This window comes from Lutra lutra, chromosome 10, assembly GCF_902655055.1.
Source record: "Lutra lutra chromosome 10, mLutLut1.2, whole genome shotgun sequence".
Taxonomy (NCBI): domain Eukaryota; kingdom Metazoa; phylum Chordata; class Mammalia; order Carnivora; family Mustelidae; genus Lutra; species Lutra lutra.
Genome location: NC_062287.1, coordinates 95,164,901 through 95,181,595, shown reverse-complemented (window position 1 = coordinate 95,181,595; position 16,695 = coordinate 95,164,901). Strand labels below are relative to the sequence as shown.

Here is a 16,695-nt window from a genome sequence, read left to right as displayed (position 1 = left end):
AGCAGCTCTCATGACTTTGTTGGTCCCCTGTGCGATGTTCTGTAAAACAAGTCAGTTCTCTCCATTTAAGTCATATTCTATTTAATTCTGGTAAGTACTTATCAAATGTCTGTCTTGTGCCAGATCTCTGCAAAGTGCCGGGATACCCTGATAAGCAAAACAGTGGGCCAGTGTTTGATTGGGAAGGCAGATGTACAAATGGAAGGACTATTAAGAAAGAGATTACCGGTGCCATGGAAGACCGCAGCTGGGAGATCCAGCCCCAACCCCAACACATGTGTTGGCCCCACATGGGAAGTCCGACACACAATTGCTAGAAACTCAGGAAATGATGGCAGAGCTCCGAAGGGTAAGTCCTAGTTAGCTAGTGAGAGGGTGGATTGTTGGAAACAAGGGCACCTTTGATGGGGGAAGGTCAGGGTCAGTCTGGAACATTAACATTCTCGGGAATTGAACTTAAATGGACACATTTTCTTGAAAGGCACAAGTTGCCAAAACTGACCACAAGAAACAGGAAATGTGAATCACCCAGTATCTACAGAAATTAAGTTCATGAGTAAAAAACCTCCCCATAAAGAATTCCAGTACAGATAGCTTTATAAGTGAATTTTACCAACCATTTAAAATATTTTTTAAAAATTAACTTGACACAAACTTTCAGAAAATGGAGGAACGAAGATTGCCAACATATTTATGAGGTCATTATTACTCTGATACCAAAACCAACCATGTGTTACTAAAAAGAAAGTTTTAGCACAATACTCAAGAAAATAGATGTAAAATTCTTAATATAAAACCAAATCAACAATATACACAAGGAGAATGCGTCATGACTATATGCACCTTATTGCAGGAATAGGACCCTCCCTTAATATTTAAGAAGTTCAGTGTAATCTACCACATTAATACTTAAAGGAACTTTATCTTCTCTAGAGGTATAGATAAGAACATGACAAAAACAGAACCCTCATTCATGGGAAAAAAACTCAGCAAACTAGGAATTGAAGGAACTCTTATCTGGGAAAGGGCAGTATGAAAAATACTTACTAAGAGTCGGGTGCCTGGGTGGCTCAGTTGGTTAGGCATCTGACCTTGATTTCCGCTCAGGTCATGATCTCAGGGTTGTGAGATCGGCTACTCGCTGGGCATAGAGCCTGCTTGAGATTCTCTGTTCCTCTCTCCCTCTGGCTCCCTGCTTCTTCTTAGGAAGAAAAAAAGATCAAGAGTGGCCTCAGTTCTGCTAAGATTGAGAACAAAATGTCCTCCCTTATTGTCTTTATTTGACATTGTACTGGAGGTTCTAGGCAATGCAATTAGAACAGAAAAATTATTGGGGTGCCTGGGTGGCTCAGTTGGCTGAGCATCTGCCTTCAGCTCGGGTCATGATCTCAGGGTCTCGGGATGGAGCCCCATGTCAGGCTCCCTGCTCGGTAGGGAGTCTGCTTCTCCCTCTGCCCCGTAACCAACTCGTGCTCTCTTTCTCTAATAAATGAATAAAATCTTACATAAAAAGAAATATTAGAACTATTAAAAAGGAAGAAGGAAAATCATCTTTATTTATAATCAACATGATCGTATACATTAAAAATTTAAAGAAATCTCCCTTTCCCCCTGCCATGCTACTAAGGCTAATAATGAGTTTAGCAAGGTCACAAGATACAGGTCACAAGAATCCAGGAGAGGATTCTTCCTAGGTCTCTCATGTTTCTGTCTGTCTTACAAGGAGGGGCACTGACTGTCTTTGTTCTAGGCTCTCTTCAAGGAGGTACACACATACACACACACGCGCGCACGCGCGCGCGTGTAGAGTGAACAGCATTGGATAATGTCTCCCTCTAGAGCAAAGGGTAGGTTTATTACTCAGTATGATAAAAATGTCTCCTTTGGGGCCAAAGTTCAGGCAGGCTTACTGCTCATCGGCCAAGAATCCTGTTACTTAAGCTTGGGTTTCCTCTTCTGCAGGACTCCCCACTTCATGTGCGGGCATCAGTGGGTCCTCCTCACGTTGCCTTCTAGGAAGCAGGGCTTGGAGAACCAGAAGCTGATTCTCTGATTCCACTGTGAGTAAGAAGCTGTCCTTTATCTCTGACCCAGAATTCTCATGTCTTCTGCCAGCATCCTCGAAAGCTGTTTGTAAGTAGGGTAAAGTCTCAGAGCCTTCAAAGCTCTTGATAGATACAAGATATAAAAATCAGTTGTTTCATACTAGCAGCAAACAATTAGAAAATGAAGTTAGCAATACCTTTAGCAGAACATGAAAAGCATAATATAGAGATAACAGGATGTGTGTAGGACGAAATGTGTGCTCTGAAATCCACAAAGACCTTGCCGAATGAAATTAAAGACCTAAATAAATGAAAGGAGATTCCCTGCTCATGGATAGGGAGATACGAAGTTTTCTCCACTCAACCATTCAAATCTTGAGTGGAAGACAAAATAGTTGATCCCTTCCATGACTGTCCCTTTCAAATGAGGACAGTGTCCTGACTGTCCTGTGTATTAGCCCTCATTACAGATGTCCCAGGTCCCCCTCTGCTTCTCTTCTTTCACATCTTCATCTTCTCTCTGGTCCCATGGCCGCCCTCATTCATCCAGTGAATTCCTTGTGTCTACTATCCTATTAGTCAATTTATAAAGAACACTATCTGAGATAGATAGATAGATAGATAGATAGATATACCCTAAAGAATCAGGATTTGCTGTAATAGTGCTTTTTGATTAAAAGAAAAGAAAAGAAAAAGGTTGTCATTGAAGTAATAAGAACCATCCAATCTGGACCCAAGAGAGGATGGTTACGAAGTCAAGTGACTGACCAAAGCCATCAGTTAGTGCTAAAAAGCTCTTTTCTCATCTGTAAAACACAGTAGACTGTGCTGGGCCCGGGGCATAGCACGAGTCCGACTGAAACGCAGATATGCCAGAGCTCTATAGACAAGCTCCCAGGTGGTCTGATCTGAATAGCTGAAAACACTAGAGATGAAAATGGAAAATGGAAGACCCCAGGCTCAGCCCTAGAGATTCATTTTAAAAGCCTTTTGAGGGGCACCTTTACCCTACACTGCAGCCACACCTGAGCATGGTGTGATCTTGTGGGATGCAACGTCCCATAGGATCCTGACATCTAGAACGCGCTTTGTCAATTAGGAATCTCTTTTTTCCTTCCTTTCTCACCTTCCTTGGACAGTATTCTTCACATGCAACTTGCCTTAGAATTTAAAAGACAACCCCCCCAAAAAAAATCTCCCAGAGTTGACACAAATGAGTGTAAAGAAAGAAAACAAGCCTAGAATTTGAGAAAACATGAAATTTATTAGATGCAGCCTACAAAAATAAAACCACCAAAATCAGGACCCAGCAAGCCCCCACCCCCACCCCCATAAAAACATTTCACATACACCCGCAACGGCTAGCAAAGACGAAAAAGCTGCAAAGATTCCAAAGTGACAGATGCTCGGCTGGAGAAGGTTGATGACGGGGTCAGAGGAGCCCGTTCCTGGAGGAGCCCATGGGTGGCTCGTCACAGCACCAGGCCCAAACCCCTGCTTCTGGCCCAGTGGCCGCCGTCAGGGGGTCCCTGAGCAGGTGCCTGGCAGCAGCCTCCGGGCGGGAGGCCGACCGCTTACTCTCTCTGTGTGCTCTCCAGCTGCTTCACTCTCAGACGCTGCTTCTGCTCCTCCAGCACCTGGTAGAACCGGTGCATGGCTGGAGGGTCCAAACGGGGACAGAGACACGAAATTTTAGTGGGTTTGCAGGTGGGTCCCAGACATCCCCAGATCCTGGCAGACCACCAGAGAGTGCCTCGCTCAGGGATGCTGAAGTTCTTGGGGATGAATTTCCGGCTCCAGCCACTCTCATTAAGCTGCACTACCCCAGCATCTGCCTGCCGAACACCTTCAGCTCTCACATCAAATCCAGGAACCTGGCTCATGCCCTTGACTTCATCGGGTTTTCTATCTGCCTCTCTTTGTTCAGTCCATTCTCCAAAAGGTATTTCAGTGACATAAATGTTCTCTCATTAACGGTTCTGTTCCCAGAGATAGAACAGTATCCAGCACGTGGCAAGATGCAACAGAAAATTGGCAAAATGAAGGTTGGAGTCTCCATAACCTTCAGAGGAAAATCTGAACTCCACAGGAGAACATACAGGGACCCCCATGGTCCTCTACTGGTCTATCTCCCCGGCCATACACCACTAGTCCCACAAGGGCAGTGTACCACTTCTTCGTGGGTAGTCCCAATGCCTCACTCCGGGCAGGCACAGAGCAGACACCCAAAGGGTGCGGTGTTTGAGTGCCTGTCGGTTCCTGTTTGCAAAGGAGCTCAAAGACACGAAAGTAGATGCCACAGCTAGGCCAGCGCTACAGGCTGCTAAAGGCCCCAAAAGAGGGAAAATCCAGGAATTGGGCAATAGAGGAGTTGATGGGGCACCTTTGAAGGACGCCAGGATCTTGAGGTCGGGACCACTCACCTTGTTTTAGCCGGAGGGGCTTATCTGCAAAGACAAGGCGGAACCAGCCAGGCTCCTTACACGTGTAGGTCTTGCCGCGGGACAACATAAGCTTGTTGTCCAGAAAGCGGTGATGCAGCAGCAGCTCTTCCTCAAAGGTGCACGGATCCAGGTACTAGGGAAGGCCGAAGGACAGAGCTGAGCTGAAGACACATCAGGCAGCTCAGCCCCAGAATACCAGGGCCTCGGTCCCACAGCTCACCACTTGCAAGTTGATCCAGATGTAGAGGCCAGAACCACGGTTGAGAAAAGGGATCCCCCATGCCTTCAGCTTCTTAGTAATGTATCTGTGAGCTTTCTGCAGCCTGGAGCGGTAAGTGGGCAGGTACACTGTGTCAATCCATTCTGGACAGGCCGGGGAAGAGAGCTGTCAGGGCTCTGGTGGCAGAGATCTGCCAGCAGGAGCCTTATCAGATGCTCCCTCCTTGGGATTTCTATCCAAGCCAGACTCCGGGTTCTTTCCGGGCTGAGGATAGCCATACCCAGCACACCTTCTCAGTAGGTCAGTAGGAATGTTCCACTTGGCTTTACACCCCTGACACAGAGTCAGAGTCCCCCAGTAGTGGGACAGATGCTGCTGTTGCCTACTGGGGAGATACTCGGAGCCTCACGCAGTGGACTTGGAGAAACCTAGATAGGCTGGGGGTGGGGGGCTCTTTACCCAGTTATTCGTAGCACTGGCGGCACATTAGAACGTCTTGGGGAGCTTTTAAAAGTCCCAATGCCCAGCTTATACCTGCAGATCAAAACCGGAATCTTTGGGGATAGAGCCCATGTATCAGCATTTAAGCTCCCCAGATAAGTCCCATGTGCCCAAGGTGGAGAACTCGTGTCCAAGGGGCCAGGAACCTGGTTTCTGCCACATATAAGGGCCTGGCACCACGCATGGGGCCATCTGGTTGGACTTCTCCTAGCCGCCCTTTTCCCCCTGCCAAAGCTGAAAGCAAATTGTTTCTAAACCAGATTATCAAATTACATTAATTTGTATCATTATATCCCAGCTTTTAATTTAAACCCTCCAGCCTGGCATCTGCTCTGTTATAGGGAATTAAAGAAAGGGGGCCTTATCTACATTTGGGTAATGGCATTAAACAGATGAGGTGGGAGGGGAAGGTTTCCTCTGAAGCCAGGATTCAGTTGTGATCCATAGAGGAAATCGAATCCAGGTGCCATAGGTCTAGCCACACCAGCTTGCCCAAATGGTAGCTCTCCTTTGGCCACCTTGGAAGATGAGGTCTTCAAGGAATCGTGGCATTTTGGGGTCACCTTTGCCCGAAGCAAGCAGGGTATTGGGGAGGGAAAATTCACCTTTGCATTGGGTTTCTGTCTTTCAAGCCTTAGAGAACAATTCGCCTCTGCCCTTTCCAGGCAGAGCTCAAGCTCCCAGGCAGCCAAACATGAAAGCCCATCTGTGTTTTAGACCAGCAGCTCCGCCTTCCCCCTCTGCCCTAGTGCACAAGCCTGGCTGCATCCCGCCCGCCTTCAAACTTCCTGTCCTGCCACCATTAAACCCAAGACTGCGAACAGGTTCTTGGTGGACTAGAGGTATGTCAGGGGCCCAAGCAGACCCAGGAACTCCCCCATGGCCATGATGCCTAGCCACGATCCCAGCCCAGGATGGGACTCATTACCTCGGTCCTGAAGCAGCCGGCACAGCTTGTACTGGGCAATGCCAGAGATACTGTGGAGATAGCCAAAAGAGCTCACGGCAGAGGCCACCTCCTTGTTGTACGTGTAAAGAACACCAAAGCGGAAGCCAGAGATGCTGAAATCCTAGAGGAAAAGAGGTAGGGGAAGGAGTACCTGGTTTGCCCGCCTCCTGGCCCCCTTTCCTTTTCTACCCAAAGACAGGAAGCTGGGGCTCACCTTACTGGTGCCCCAGATCACATGGGTCCTGTTGGGGTCAGGCAAACTGGAGAGGAGATGGTACAATCAAGGTTATGAAGAACTACTGAAAGGATGAAGACTTGGGGTCAATGAGGGCAAGAGAGGAAAATGGACTTGAGGTCCTGCCTAGAAATAAGAGCCTCTGGGGCCCAAAGTTCAAGAAACAGTTGCCCCAGTTAACAGCCAGGGAGTCAGCAAAAGGTATCCTTGGGGAACTAGATGGGACAGCTCCCGAGTGCCCACTGAATGAAGTCTGGGCCCCTTGGCCTGACTCATGGCCTTCCTGCTGCTGGTCCAAAGCCACCTTCCTGGCAATGAGCTCTTCACACACGTGGGCTACCTACCATTTTTAAAATGTGCTCACCTATTTCTAACTGCCCCACTTTGGGTAAAACTGATCCTTCTGCCAGGCATGGCCTTGGTCTTGTGTTATCTGCTGGGATCCTATCTTAGGGCCACATGCTACCCTTAAGAAAGTGTCCTATTTCTCTTCTTTCCCTATGCACTACTTATCAAGAAATTCCTACCCTGACCATCTGTGGGGTTTTATGTAGACGTTTGACAGTGTGCTTTCTACCTTGCCTTCAAGTTATCTCATGTACAAAGCAGCATTGCAAAAAGACACTTGGGAGGAAAGAAGATGCTTTGGTCATTTCCACACTCCCGGTGGCACTTAGCCCCAGTTCCTAGCACACAGCCAATCAAGAATATGGCCCATGAATGCACCCTGCAAAAGCAGGAACTTCATGGCTCGCATTCCCTACTGCAGAGGAGGCCAACAAACTCACCTTTCCATGCTCAGAACGCTGTGGAATGTGATGGATTCGTCAAACACAGACAGCATGTAAATCTCATCTATAATCACATGGAGGTTGTACCTACAGGTTGGGCCAAAGAGGGAGAACATTATCTAGGTTCTCTCCCATCCCCATTCCCTTTCTTTCATGGGCTTCTCTGGAGACAGTTCAGATGCTGCTCCCACAGCCCATCCAACCCTTTCAAGGGACACAGTAACATATAAGGGGGGGTACACCAGAAGGGGGGTGTCTTCAGACCTGGCTCAGAGGTAAGAAGGAAGAGGACCCAAAGACAGTCAAGAGAACATCTGATCCTTCAGCCGTCAAGCAGAGACCAATGCAATGGGGAGGGCTGCAAGAGTGTCCCCAAGAGTTTTACATCTAGTATAGTCAGGAGCTCCCACCTGGGGGCCGATTGGACAGTGGCCTTCAGTGGGCTAAGTGCTAGTACAAATCACCCTGCTTCTTCTCCCAGCAACCCTCCCAGGCAGAGCTGGTATCTCCACTGCATGGATAAAGAAACCATTTCTGTGACAAAGTGAGTTCCTCAATTAGCAGGTGCACGAATTTGGATCTGAACCTAGTTCTGTCAAATTCCAGCCCACACAGGACGCCTGGGTGGCTCAGTTGGTTGGACGACTGCCTTCGGCTCAGGTCATGATCCCGGAATCCCGGGATCGAGTCCCACATCGGGCTCCCAGCTCCATGGGGAGTCTGCTTCTCCCTCTGACCTTCTCCTAGCTCGTGCTCTCTCTCACTGTCTCTCTCTCAAATAAATAAACAAAATCTTAAAAAAAAAAAAAAAATTCCAGCCCACACACTTCCAGGTTCTTCCTCTTGTCCTCATGCTCTGCCATGAATTGGTCTGGACTAGTGTGATTCTTCTAGAAAATGGGAGATTGGCACCCCTAACAAATAGGGCTATTTCAGGACTCCAGAGATAACCGATGTTAACATGTTTGTGAAAATGGGACACGAGGGTTCTCTGGGGACACGTCTTCACCCCACAAGGTCTGAGAGTCTGGCTTCCTCGGTGCTTCAGGCCAAGTAGATGGGAAACGGATGCTGGGAGAAAGTGGTTACATGACAAAAAGAGGAAAAGCAACAAAACCAGATCATAATTGTTATGTGGGTGTCTGTACCGGGCAGGGGGGCGGAGGAGAGCAAGGCAAAAAATGTTTGGTTGAAGCATGTGGGTGCATTTTCTTTCAATTCAATTTCAGTGAGTTGTACATCGCTTTGCAAAGTGTATCATGCAGTAAGAATATTGGGATAAATTACATCTGGTTCCAGCTTCCCGGCCACGAGTGATAGGAACCCTGTTCAGGGACTTCGTCTAGTCCCAAGGACTGGAACCCCACCTCTTGGCAAATTCCAGGCATTCTTCCAGTAAGTCTCGGGAGTAGACATCTCCGAGGGGATTCTGAGGGTTGATTAGTATGAGGCCTCTGACCTTTTTCCCCTAAAAAACAAAAACAAAAACAAAAAAACCAACAAAACCCCCAAGACCCCCAAATAAAAACCCCAAAAACATCACTGAGGTGAACACAATAGGTCCTTCACATCTACCTCAGGTTCAGCTGAAGGTCAAGTCAGGATACCTAGTTTTGGGCACCTCCCCGAGGCATCTAGTTGGGATCTCAGCAGCTTAGGATCTGCAGCACGCAGCTCCCTTACTGTCCACACAGGGGCGAGCAAGGAGGAGCTCTGGGGACGGCCCCCAGAGACAGGGCTCAGGGCTCCTAGGGGGACATGCCCCCGGGATACCCCCTCCTCCGAAGAAGGAGCCTACAACACCTCAGTGAGAATGTGGTCCTGGGTCTCAGTACTCAGCCCCTCTTGGGGGCAGCAGCACCCACCCCAAAGACATGGGTCCCTCCTTACTGCAAGGGTCGCCTCGAGCAGAGCTCGCTCTAACTTGTCCACGGTTAGCTGGAACGGACAGGGGTTCGCATCTGTGCTCTGGAAGACAGACACTGCCTGAGCACTGCCTACCTGAATGCTTCTAAGCACCGGTCCCTCGCTCCTCTACACACCGCACAATCCCTCAATCTCAGGGCTGCCATCCCTCATGCCGTCTTTGCCCTAATTTCTCCATTCTCCCCCCACCATCACTTATAGGGGAGGAGCTGAGCAGGGGAAAGGGCCCCATTCTGACCTCGCTGTCCAGGTGGACAGCAATCAGCTCAACTTTCGAATACAGGCCGGAACTAAAGACGAAGCCGCCATAGAAGGGGGTGGGGGTCAGAAAGGCCTCTGGAAGCACAGGGAGACAATGCCGTCAGTCCGGGGGCTCTTGGTGGGAAACTGCCAGCCACCCCCCTCCCCAGACCACTAGCAACACTACAGACAGAGGTTAGTTTGGCAATCTCACCTGAGAGTGAGATTAACTTGGGAGTTAATTTTTAGCCTCTGGCTCTATAAACGTTACATTTTTATAAACATTATTCAGGGAACACTGGGGAAAGAGAAGGGGAAGAATGTTGCTAGGAATGGCTCGGAATCCAGGTTAAAAACCCAAACCAGCTTGCTATCGGGTGGAGCCCTAGTCATCCAGCAAGTCTTCCCAGCTCCTGTCCGAACATGAGAGGCTGAGGCCCATGCCCAGAAAGGTCGCTCATCTCTCTGCATGGCTCCGGCTACCTGCCCCTGATGAGTCCCTGGGTTCTTTCCTTCCCCTTCCTTTGCCCTCATGGAGGAGTTAACCAAGGACATACTCCTTTGAGCGAAACTGGCCATCAGGGTAACTTCCTTCTACGGAGCCAGAGCTAAGATCAGAGACTCTCGCTCGGGTGTTGTCAGGAGGGAGACTGGGAACACATCCCTCGGCCTTATTTGATCTAAAATGAATTTGCCCCCTCCTTTTTTTTTTTTTTCTTTTTTTGGCAAGGGAGATAGGAGTTAAGAAATCTAACTGGCCTAGGCTAGTTTACCAGGGCTCTCCGTACTGGAGTTGAGTCCAGAAGCCCAGCCAGTAATATATGGAGTTGGCTCCAATTCTCACTCTTTCTGAGGCACACCTCCTTGAGGACTGTCCCATATTTTCCTTCCATATTAAATGGGGACCCAAATCCGTCCCTCCTATGGAAATAGTAGGAAGGTGTTCGAATCGGGCTAGAAGTTCCAGCACATTCGGGGAAAGGCCTTTGAGTCAAGATATCCTTCTTTCCCTAAGGTCCAATGCCCATGAATGCTATTTCCTGAGGGAAAGCAGAGTCCATTGACTTACCTCCTGCATCACACAGAACCATGGCCAGTGTGGAGAATACAGAGGAGCAGCCATTTAGAACAACTACCTGAAGATGCACAGAAGGCGGAAGTCAAAAGCCAAACCCCGTGTAAGAAGGTCTGACCCCTTCGTCTCCCTCCCCTTAGGAGGGACATGCAACAGGAACCTCCTCTTCCTCCAGTGGGTCTCCTCCAGGACCCACTGGCCTTAGCTCTGCCCTGGCCCTGAGGGTCTCTGCTGGTTCTAGAAAATGCAGAGAGTCCCCCCAAGAATATACCCTTTACCAGAGTGGCAGTGAGGCTGGGAAACGGACTCACATTTTCCGGATCGAGCTGAGCAGGTACCTTGCAATAGCAGGTCAGGAACCGGGCCACCTCCTCCCGCAGGCTGTGGGTAGACCCAGACAGACTTGGTGGTACCCAGGCCCGGGGGCCTTGCCTTAGTCAACGTCTAGCCTACAGCCTTTTCCAAAAAGCAGATCATCCAACCTCCTGTCACAGGGCTACCGACTGATGCTATCAACTCTCCAGGCGATGTAGACAATAGGTGTGAGAGTTTGGACAAGAACTCAGGCCTTTTGAATTATAGGGCAGTGCTATTTCTATTACACCAGGCTCCCTCCTGAGGAGGTTTCACTCTAGACATTTTCTAGACGTTGTTACCCAAAGAAATAGGGAGGTAGCCAACCAAGAATCTGGCACCCTGGGTCCTTGCCTCCCTGAGAACAGGTGTGTGGGGGCCACAAGACTTTAGATCTGGAAGTTACTTACAATGGCTGTCCGGACCAATCAGGATACTGCAGCAGGACATCCTCAATGACATTCATATCACTCTGACTCAACTGTTGACAAATAGAGCATGAGGACAGCCAGATCAGGGAAGACCAACAGGCCTCATCCTACCACTAGGATGCATATGGGTAGTCGCCCTACAACCTGGGGCCTTACAGAAGAGAAGAGGGAACCATGTCACATGCCCCTTCATGAATGGAGGCCCCAATCCTCTTGTCATAGGTTACACAAAGAGAATTCACTGAGGACTGTTGCTGGACGACCTCCCCAACCCTACACTTGGGTCAGAGCTCCCTTGGCAGCCTACCCACCATAGACCCAGCCAGAGCACACCCCTAAACACAGTAAGCCAGGAGGTCAGATGTGTTATTCTATAAGCATTTTCCCCCACTCCCTTCCTTAAACTCTTAAGTCCCATTCATATATCTACCGCATGCTAAGAAAGATTCTAGAGGGGACTAGACCCAAGAGTGGGTCCCAGCACAGCCCGAGACTTGGCTTACCCTTTCAGTCATCAGATCAAGGCAGAGCTTATTCTCACTGAGGCCAAGGTTAATGAAGCCCTGGAGATGGAAGGAATTGATCAGTCCACTTGCCCTGCCCTATAGGGACCTCCTAGAACATTCTAGTAAGCGCTCAGCTTAGATTATTTCAAATGGAAATCTCACTGCCCCATGAGGCAGTTCACTCCATGTCTAACAACCTCAAGTGTCAGAAAACTTGTCACAGACTCAGAAATCGTACAGCTTGCAATTTCCCCCTTTACAGCCACACAGTGCTTCTACACCAGAGATCAGTCTCTGAGTTCCTACTATGTGCCAGACCCTAGACCAAGTGCCTCATGCAGTGCCCTTACTTCTCACAACTCCCGAGGAAAAGGTTCTATTATGGTCCTCGCTTTAAAGAGAGTGAGGCTCAGAACAGTAGACTACCCCACTAGCCACAGGACTTTGGTGGTGGACAGAACTCCATCTGTCTGACCCTAGGGCCTGTCTCATGCCCATCTCTGCTACTTCCACTTCCGTGTTGCTGGAAGAGATAGGGTTCTTCAGAGTCCAGTGGAGATGCTGGACTCAGCTGGTCCCCAGAGAAAGCAAATGGTCATTGACCACATATCACTTAGCTAGAAACAGAAAAGAAGTAGGACTAGGGCTGTCCTCCATCGTCTGGCTAGAAAGCTGCTGTGAACCTCTCCGGCTGGGAGCCTCTCATTGGCTCTCTAGCCTAACCTCCCCATCCTAACACCTCACAGCTCTCATCACATCACTCACGTACCCTAATCTAGCCCAGGAGCCTCATTTCCCTATCTCCAAGCCTTTCCCACCCTAAAACTTCCACACCTGTGGTTCCTCTTACTTGAAAGACCGCCCCCACACCCCGGTCACCTCCATCGCATGACTGGCTGATTTGGCTTTTAATACACCTCAGACCACCCAAGCGGGCCTCCCTTTACTTCTCTCAGGTTATTATTAATGTTCCTTTCCCCAGAGGCAGACTACATTCAGCACTTGACTCCCTTTGGTGAGGGCGGGTTTGCTGAGCACGGTGACCACAGTGACCCCTAGTGGTCAAGAGCAGGGACTGAGGGAATGCTTGCAGAGGAGAGGCGGGGAGGACCCAGGCAGGGCTCTTAACTTTCTGGGCACTGTCACCTTGCTTCTGCGCCCATTACCTAATCTCTAAGATGATAATAGCGTCTACTTCGTGGAGCTAGGGAGAGTGAGAGAGAGAGAGAGAGAGCGCCCAGGACTCCGTAAATCCTGGTGATCAGGGCCCTTGAAGAGATGTCTCCCCGGCCCTGCCACCCTCACCACCCCCCGCCCCGCATCCTCACCAAGGTGTTCTTGTCCTCATGGTATTTATCTCCTTGGTACATCTTGTAGTCCCGGAAGCTGGCCTGGTAGGAGGCAGAGATGTCGATCCCACGGCTAGACAGGTGCTGACTGAAAAATGTCGCTTCAGGGTCATTCAGTTGGTAACCTGGCTGGGCAGGCTGCCTGGATGACTGGGCCCATTGCCATTGCCCGCCTCTAGCATCACCCTTCACATCCAGGGAAGGGCAAGACGGTTGGAGCCCCGGGCCACCCGTGGCCCCAGACTGTAGGAGATTGACCAACTGGTACATTAGGTTGCCCAGGAGGGCTTCCTGCTCCCCGGTGGCCTGATAAGGCCTCTCCTCCTCTGGCACCAGGTCCTGCTGCTGGTGCCTGGTGGCGAGCTGCCCCATATGCTTCTCGATGGCCTGCTTCAAGTGCAGCATCATCTCCATGGGCTGGGTGTGGACCCCCTGGTTTCCGAGGCCCTGACCGCTCGTCTGACCCCAGGGCAGTTGGATGGCGTCTGATCGGTGACTCATGCTCTGGGTCTCAGCCTCAGCAGGCTGGCTGGAACCTGCAGAGAGAGGGAGAGACCGTGCAGTGCAGCAAAGGAGACGCTCTTCGACCCTCAAGTTCAGGCCTGATCTCAGGCTTCCCACGGCCTCCTCCTCCTTCCACACCTTGGGTACAGGCCCCTGTCCGTGCAGGAAGAATTACCAACTCACTCAAGGGGCAATGCTTAAGTGTCCCTGAGCCCAGACACTGGAACACTGTACTCAAATGACATTAAAATGTGTTCTGAGAAAAAGCATTAGGGCCCACTTTGAGAAAAAGGGGAAACTCAACAGGTAGGCTCTGGGGTCTCCACCCTGTGCCTCAATTAGAGCAATTCCGGCTTTACTGAAGGAGGAGAGGGGAGGGGAGGGAGGGACACAGAGAAGGAGGCACGGAGACAGGAAGGAAATAAAAAGCCTGAGTAAATTATTCTGCTAGACCAGAGGTTAGTAAACTACTGCCCAAGGACCAGATCCAGCCACCTCTTCTTGCAAAGAAAGTTTTAATGGAAACACAGTCACATTTGCTTCTGTATCACCTCTGGCTGCTTTTACACTACAACGGCAGAGTAGAATAGGTGGGACACAAACCATAAAGCTCACAACGTCTAAAATATTCATTATCTGGCCCTGTGTGGACAAAGTTTGCCATCCCTTACTCGAGAACATCAGCCCTTCTTTTTATCTCTTTTTCCTAAGTTGGCCATACCAGATATTCAAAACTCGGTCCTTCCATTCCTTCCTTGTGTCACCTCCTTATAAATGCCTTCAACCTGCTCCCAGTGATGGCCACCTTAGACTATCGTCCCTACAAACCACGGGCGTGCCAAGTGGTCCTTGAACTTCAGACTTCACCAGAATCATCTGGAGGACTTCTAAAGGACAGGGATGAAGAGGCCTCATTGCCAGACTTTCATTCTGTAGGTGTGGGCTGAGAATTTTCAGTTCTAACAAGTTCCTGAGACTCTACTTTGAGAACGTCTACCTATTCAAACCAAACTTTCCTCTGAAGAGAAGTCAAAATGATGGGGAGGACCTAAGAAACACCTTTTTAAAGTCTCAAAGAATCCAAATACTGGACACTCTGCCCAACATCTTTCGACCATGTCCAGTCAGCCCGTGAGAGTCCCAGAGCCGCGAGTAACTTCCCCCAGAGGACAATACTGTTCCTTGTTCAGGATCTCCCCGGCTCAGCCTTCATCACGATACTGTTAGCACCGTGACTGGCACATATGTAAACTAATAGGAAAGGCCCAACCACAGGGATGTTGCCAAGTCCATGAGGAGAGGAGCCATCACTAAGGACCTGGCTAGAGAAGATGGAACGATGACCAGATGCAGCCACAGGACAAAGTCGTGCCAAGTCTTGACTTACGGCGCTGACCTCACATCAGCAGTCAGCGCTACAAAGAACTTCCCTCACCAAAATCAGGAACATGCATGCTGTTTAGAAAGAACTAGAACCAGCATAAACCCTCATGCCTAGACTCACCCTTTGTTCCACAAGCAAAAGCTCTGCTCTAGCCCAAACTCCCTCCTTTAAAAGTAGGAAAGTCATTTGAATGGGGCTCTCCACCCTGCAGGTAAGCAGGTCACACTGTCCGTCCGGACACAGACATCCCCCTGATGTAGGAGGGTTCAACTTATGATTCTTTTTTCCTTTACAATGTGCAAAAATGATATGCATTCAGTAGAAACTGTACTTGGAATTTGGAATTTGAAGTTTTTCCTGGACCAGGGATATGCGGTACGACCCTCTCTCTCTCGTGATGCTGGACACCAGCCGTGAGCTGCAGCTCCCAGTCAGCCCCACGACCACGAAGGTAAATAACCGTCTTGCAACTATCCTGGACCCAGACAACCCTTCCGCTTCTCACCTTCAGTACAGTATTCAGTAAATTATAGGAGATATTCAACAATTTATTATAAAATAGACTGTTAGAGGACTTTGCCCCAGTGTAGGTTAATATGAGTGTTCTAAGCATATTTAAGGTAGGTTGGGCTACACTGTGATGTTCAGTAGTTTAGGTGTGTTAATTAAATGCATTTTCAACTTGTAATGGGTTCATCATTACATAACCCCTCATAAGTCAAGAGAGATCTATACTTGGAAAGCACAGAGGGGTAGCTAAGGGTCAAGAGGGATTCCTGTGGCTTTGCCTTCCAAAAAGTGGTGCCTGTCATCTCTGTTGGCCCTGAGGAGTGCTGGTGGGAAGGGCCACAATGGCAGACAAGATCTCTTTTCAATGGAAAAGAAGTTAGCAATGGGGGGAAGGCAGGGGGTGTGGGGGGGCTGCTTTCTTCCAGGTCCGACCTCTCACATATTGAGGGTCTTAATCTGTGTCATCTTAATAACAAAAATCAAAGATCTCACAGCTCTGTAGTGTCCACTAGACCAGCGCGTGGTCCCAGAATTTAAGCAATAATCCCAGTTCAGGCTGGATTAGGAGCTCTCTTAGACTTCTTGCCCCGGGAGTCCTTGATGTTACCAAAGCTCCACGATTCTGCCCCATCTACCCAGCTCTCAGCTGGGGACTCTAGGACCAAAGAAAACAGCAATCAGGATGCTGCTTACGGAACAGGCTTATGGAACAACAAACAGGTGTCAAGGCAAGTACCTGAAAGAAGGGTATTTTCTTGGAAACATGTATTTTCTAGTAAGGAAGTGAGAATGTGGCAAGGCCGGGAGGAAACCTGGCAGTGAAGCCTCTACCAAGATTTGTCTTTTCTCTAGGAAAAGTCTATTGTGAAAGATGTTGGCCCACAAAGGCAATAATGTCCCTAAATTGTCTGTTGTTTGGGTAAACCAACCCTTTTCTCAAGTCCTCTTGTATGTACCCTGGTTCAGTATTCCCCAGCTTCCAACCATCTACCTGTTAAGTCACACTCTGGGGTGCCTTCTAGAGCAGCTAGAAGCCGTGTCTCAGAACCAGCCCAGTGGATGGCAACAGCCCTCTGTAAAGGCTGACACACAGTAGAAGTTGAGAAGGGGTGAACATGGGAAATGAGCTAGGAGCAAGCTGGTCTCCGGTTTGTTTGCAATGCTAGCAAATGGGTATACCCTTTTTGGCAGGAAACTTTTGATGTTACTTTCCCTAGTACCCTACAAGCTT

At 49.2% G+C, this 16,695-nt stretch overlaps 1 protein-coding gene across 6 annotated transcripts in view; it reads right to left on the bottom strand.

Moving 5' to 3' along the window:
- Window positions 1-3,331: 3,331 nt before the first annotated feature.
- LOC125079411 (very-long-chain 3-oxoacyl-CoA reductase) overlaps window positions 3,332-16,695 on the bottom strand; it is a 339,719-nt gene continuing 326,355 nt past the window's right edge. For 2 of the 6 annotated variants that reach the window (XM_047692988.1, XM_047692987.1), the window contains exons 2-15: window positions 13,046-13,602; window positions 11,715-11,774; window positions 11,191-11,261; window positions 10,738-10,807; window positions 10,421-10,487; window positions 9,350-9,447; window positions 9,076-9,153; window positions 8,553-8,653; window positions 7,183-7,272; window positions 6,374-6,419; window positions 6,139-6,280; window positions 4,710-4,852; window positions 4,469-4,622; window positions 3,332-3,702 (exon numbers count right to left, since the gene is read on the bottom strand). In XM_047692988.1, coding sequence (XP_047548944.1) covers window positions 3,620-3,702; window positions 4,469-4,622; window positions 4,710-4,852; window positions 6,139-6,280; window positions 6,374-6,419; window positions 7,183-7,272; window positions 8,553-8,653; window positions 9,076-9,153; window positions 9,350-9,447; window positions 10,421-10,487; window positions 10,738-10,807; window positions 11,191-11,261; window positions 11,715-11,774; window positions 13,046-13,567 — 1,725 coding nt within the window. In that variant the 5' untranslated portion in view covers window positions 13,568-13,602 and the 3' untranslated portion in view covers window positions 3,332-3,619. Of the gene's footprint in view, window positions 3,703-4,468; window positions 4,623-4,709; window positions 4,875-6,138; window positions 6,281-6,373; window positions 6,420-7,182; window positions 7,273-8,552; window positions 8,654-9,075; window positions 9,154-9,349; window positions 9,448-10,420; window positions 10,488-10,737; window positions 10,808-11,190; window positions 11,262-11,714; window positions 11,775-13,045; window positions 13,603-16,695 lie in introns of those variants that run through there. The other 4 variants (XM_047692985.1, XM_047692986.1, XR_007121112.1 and 1 more) reach the window with 4 other exon arrangements.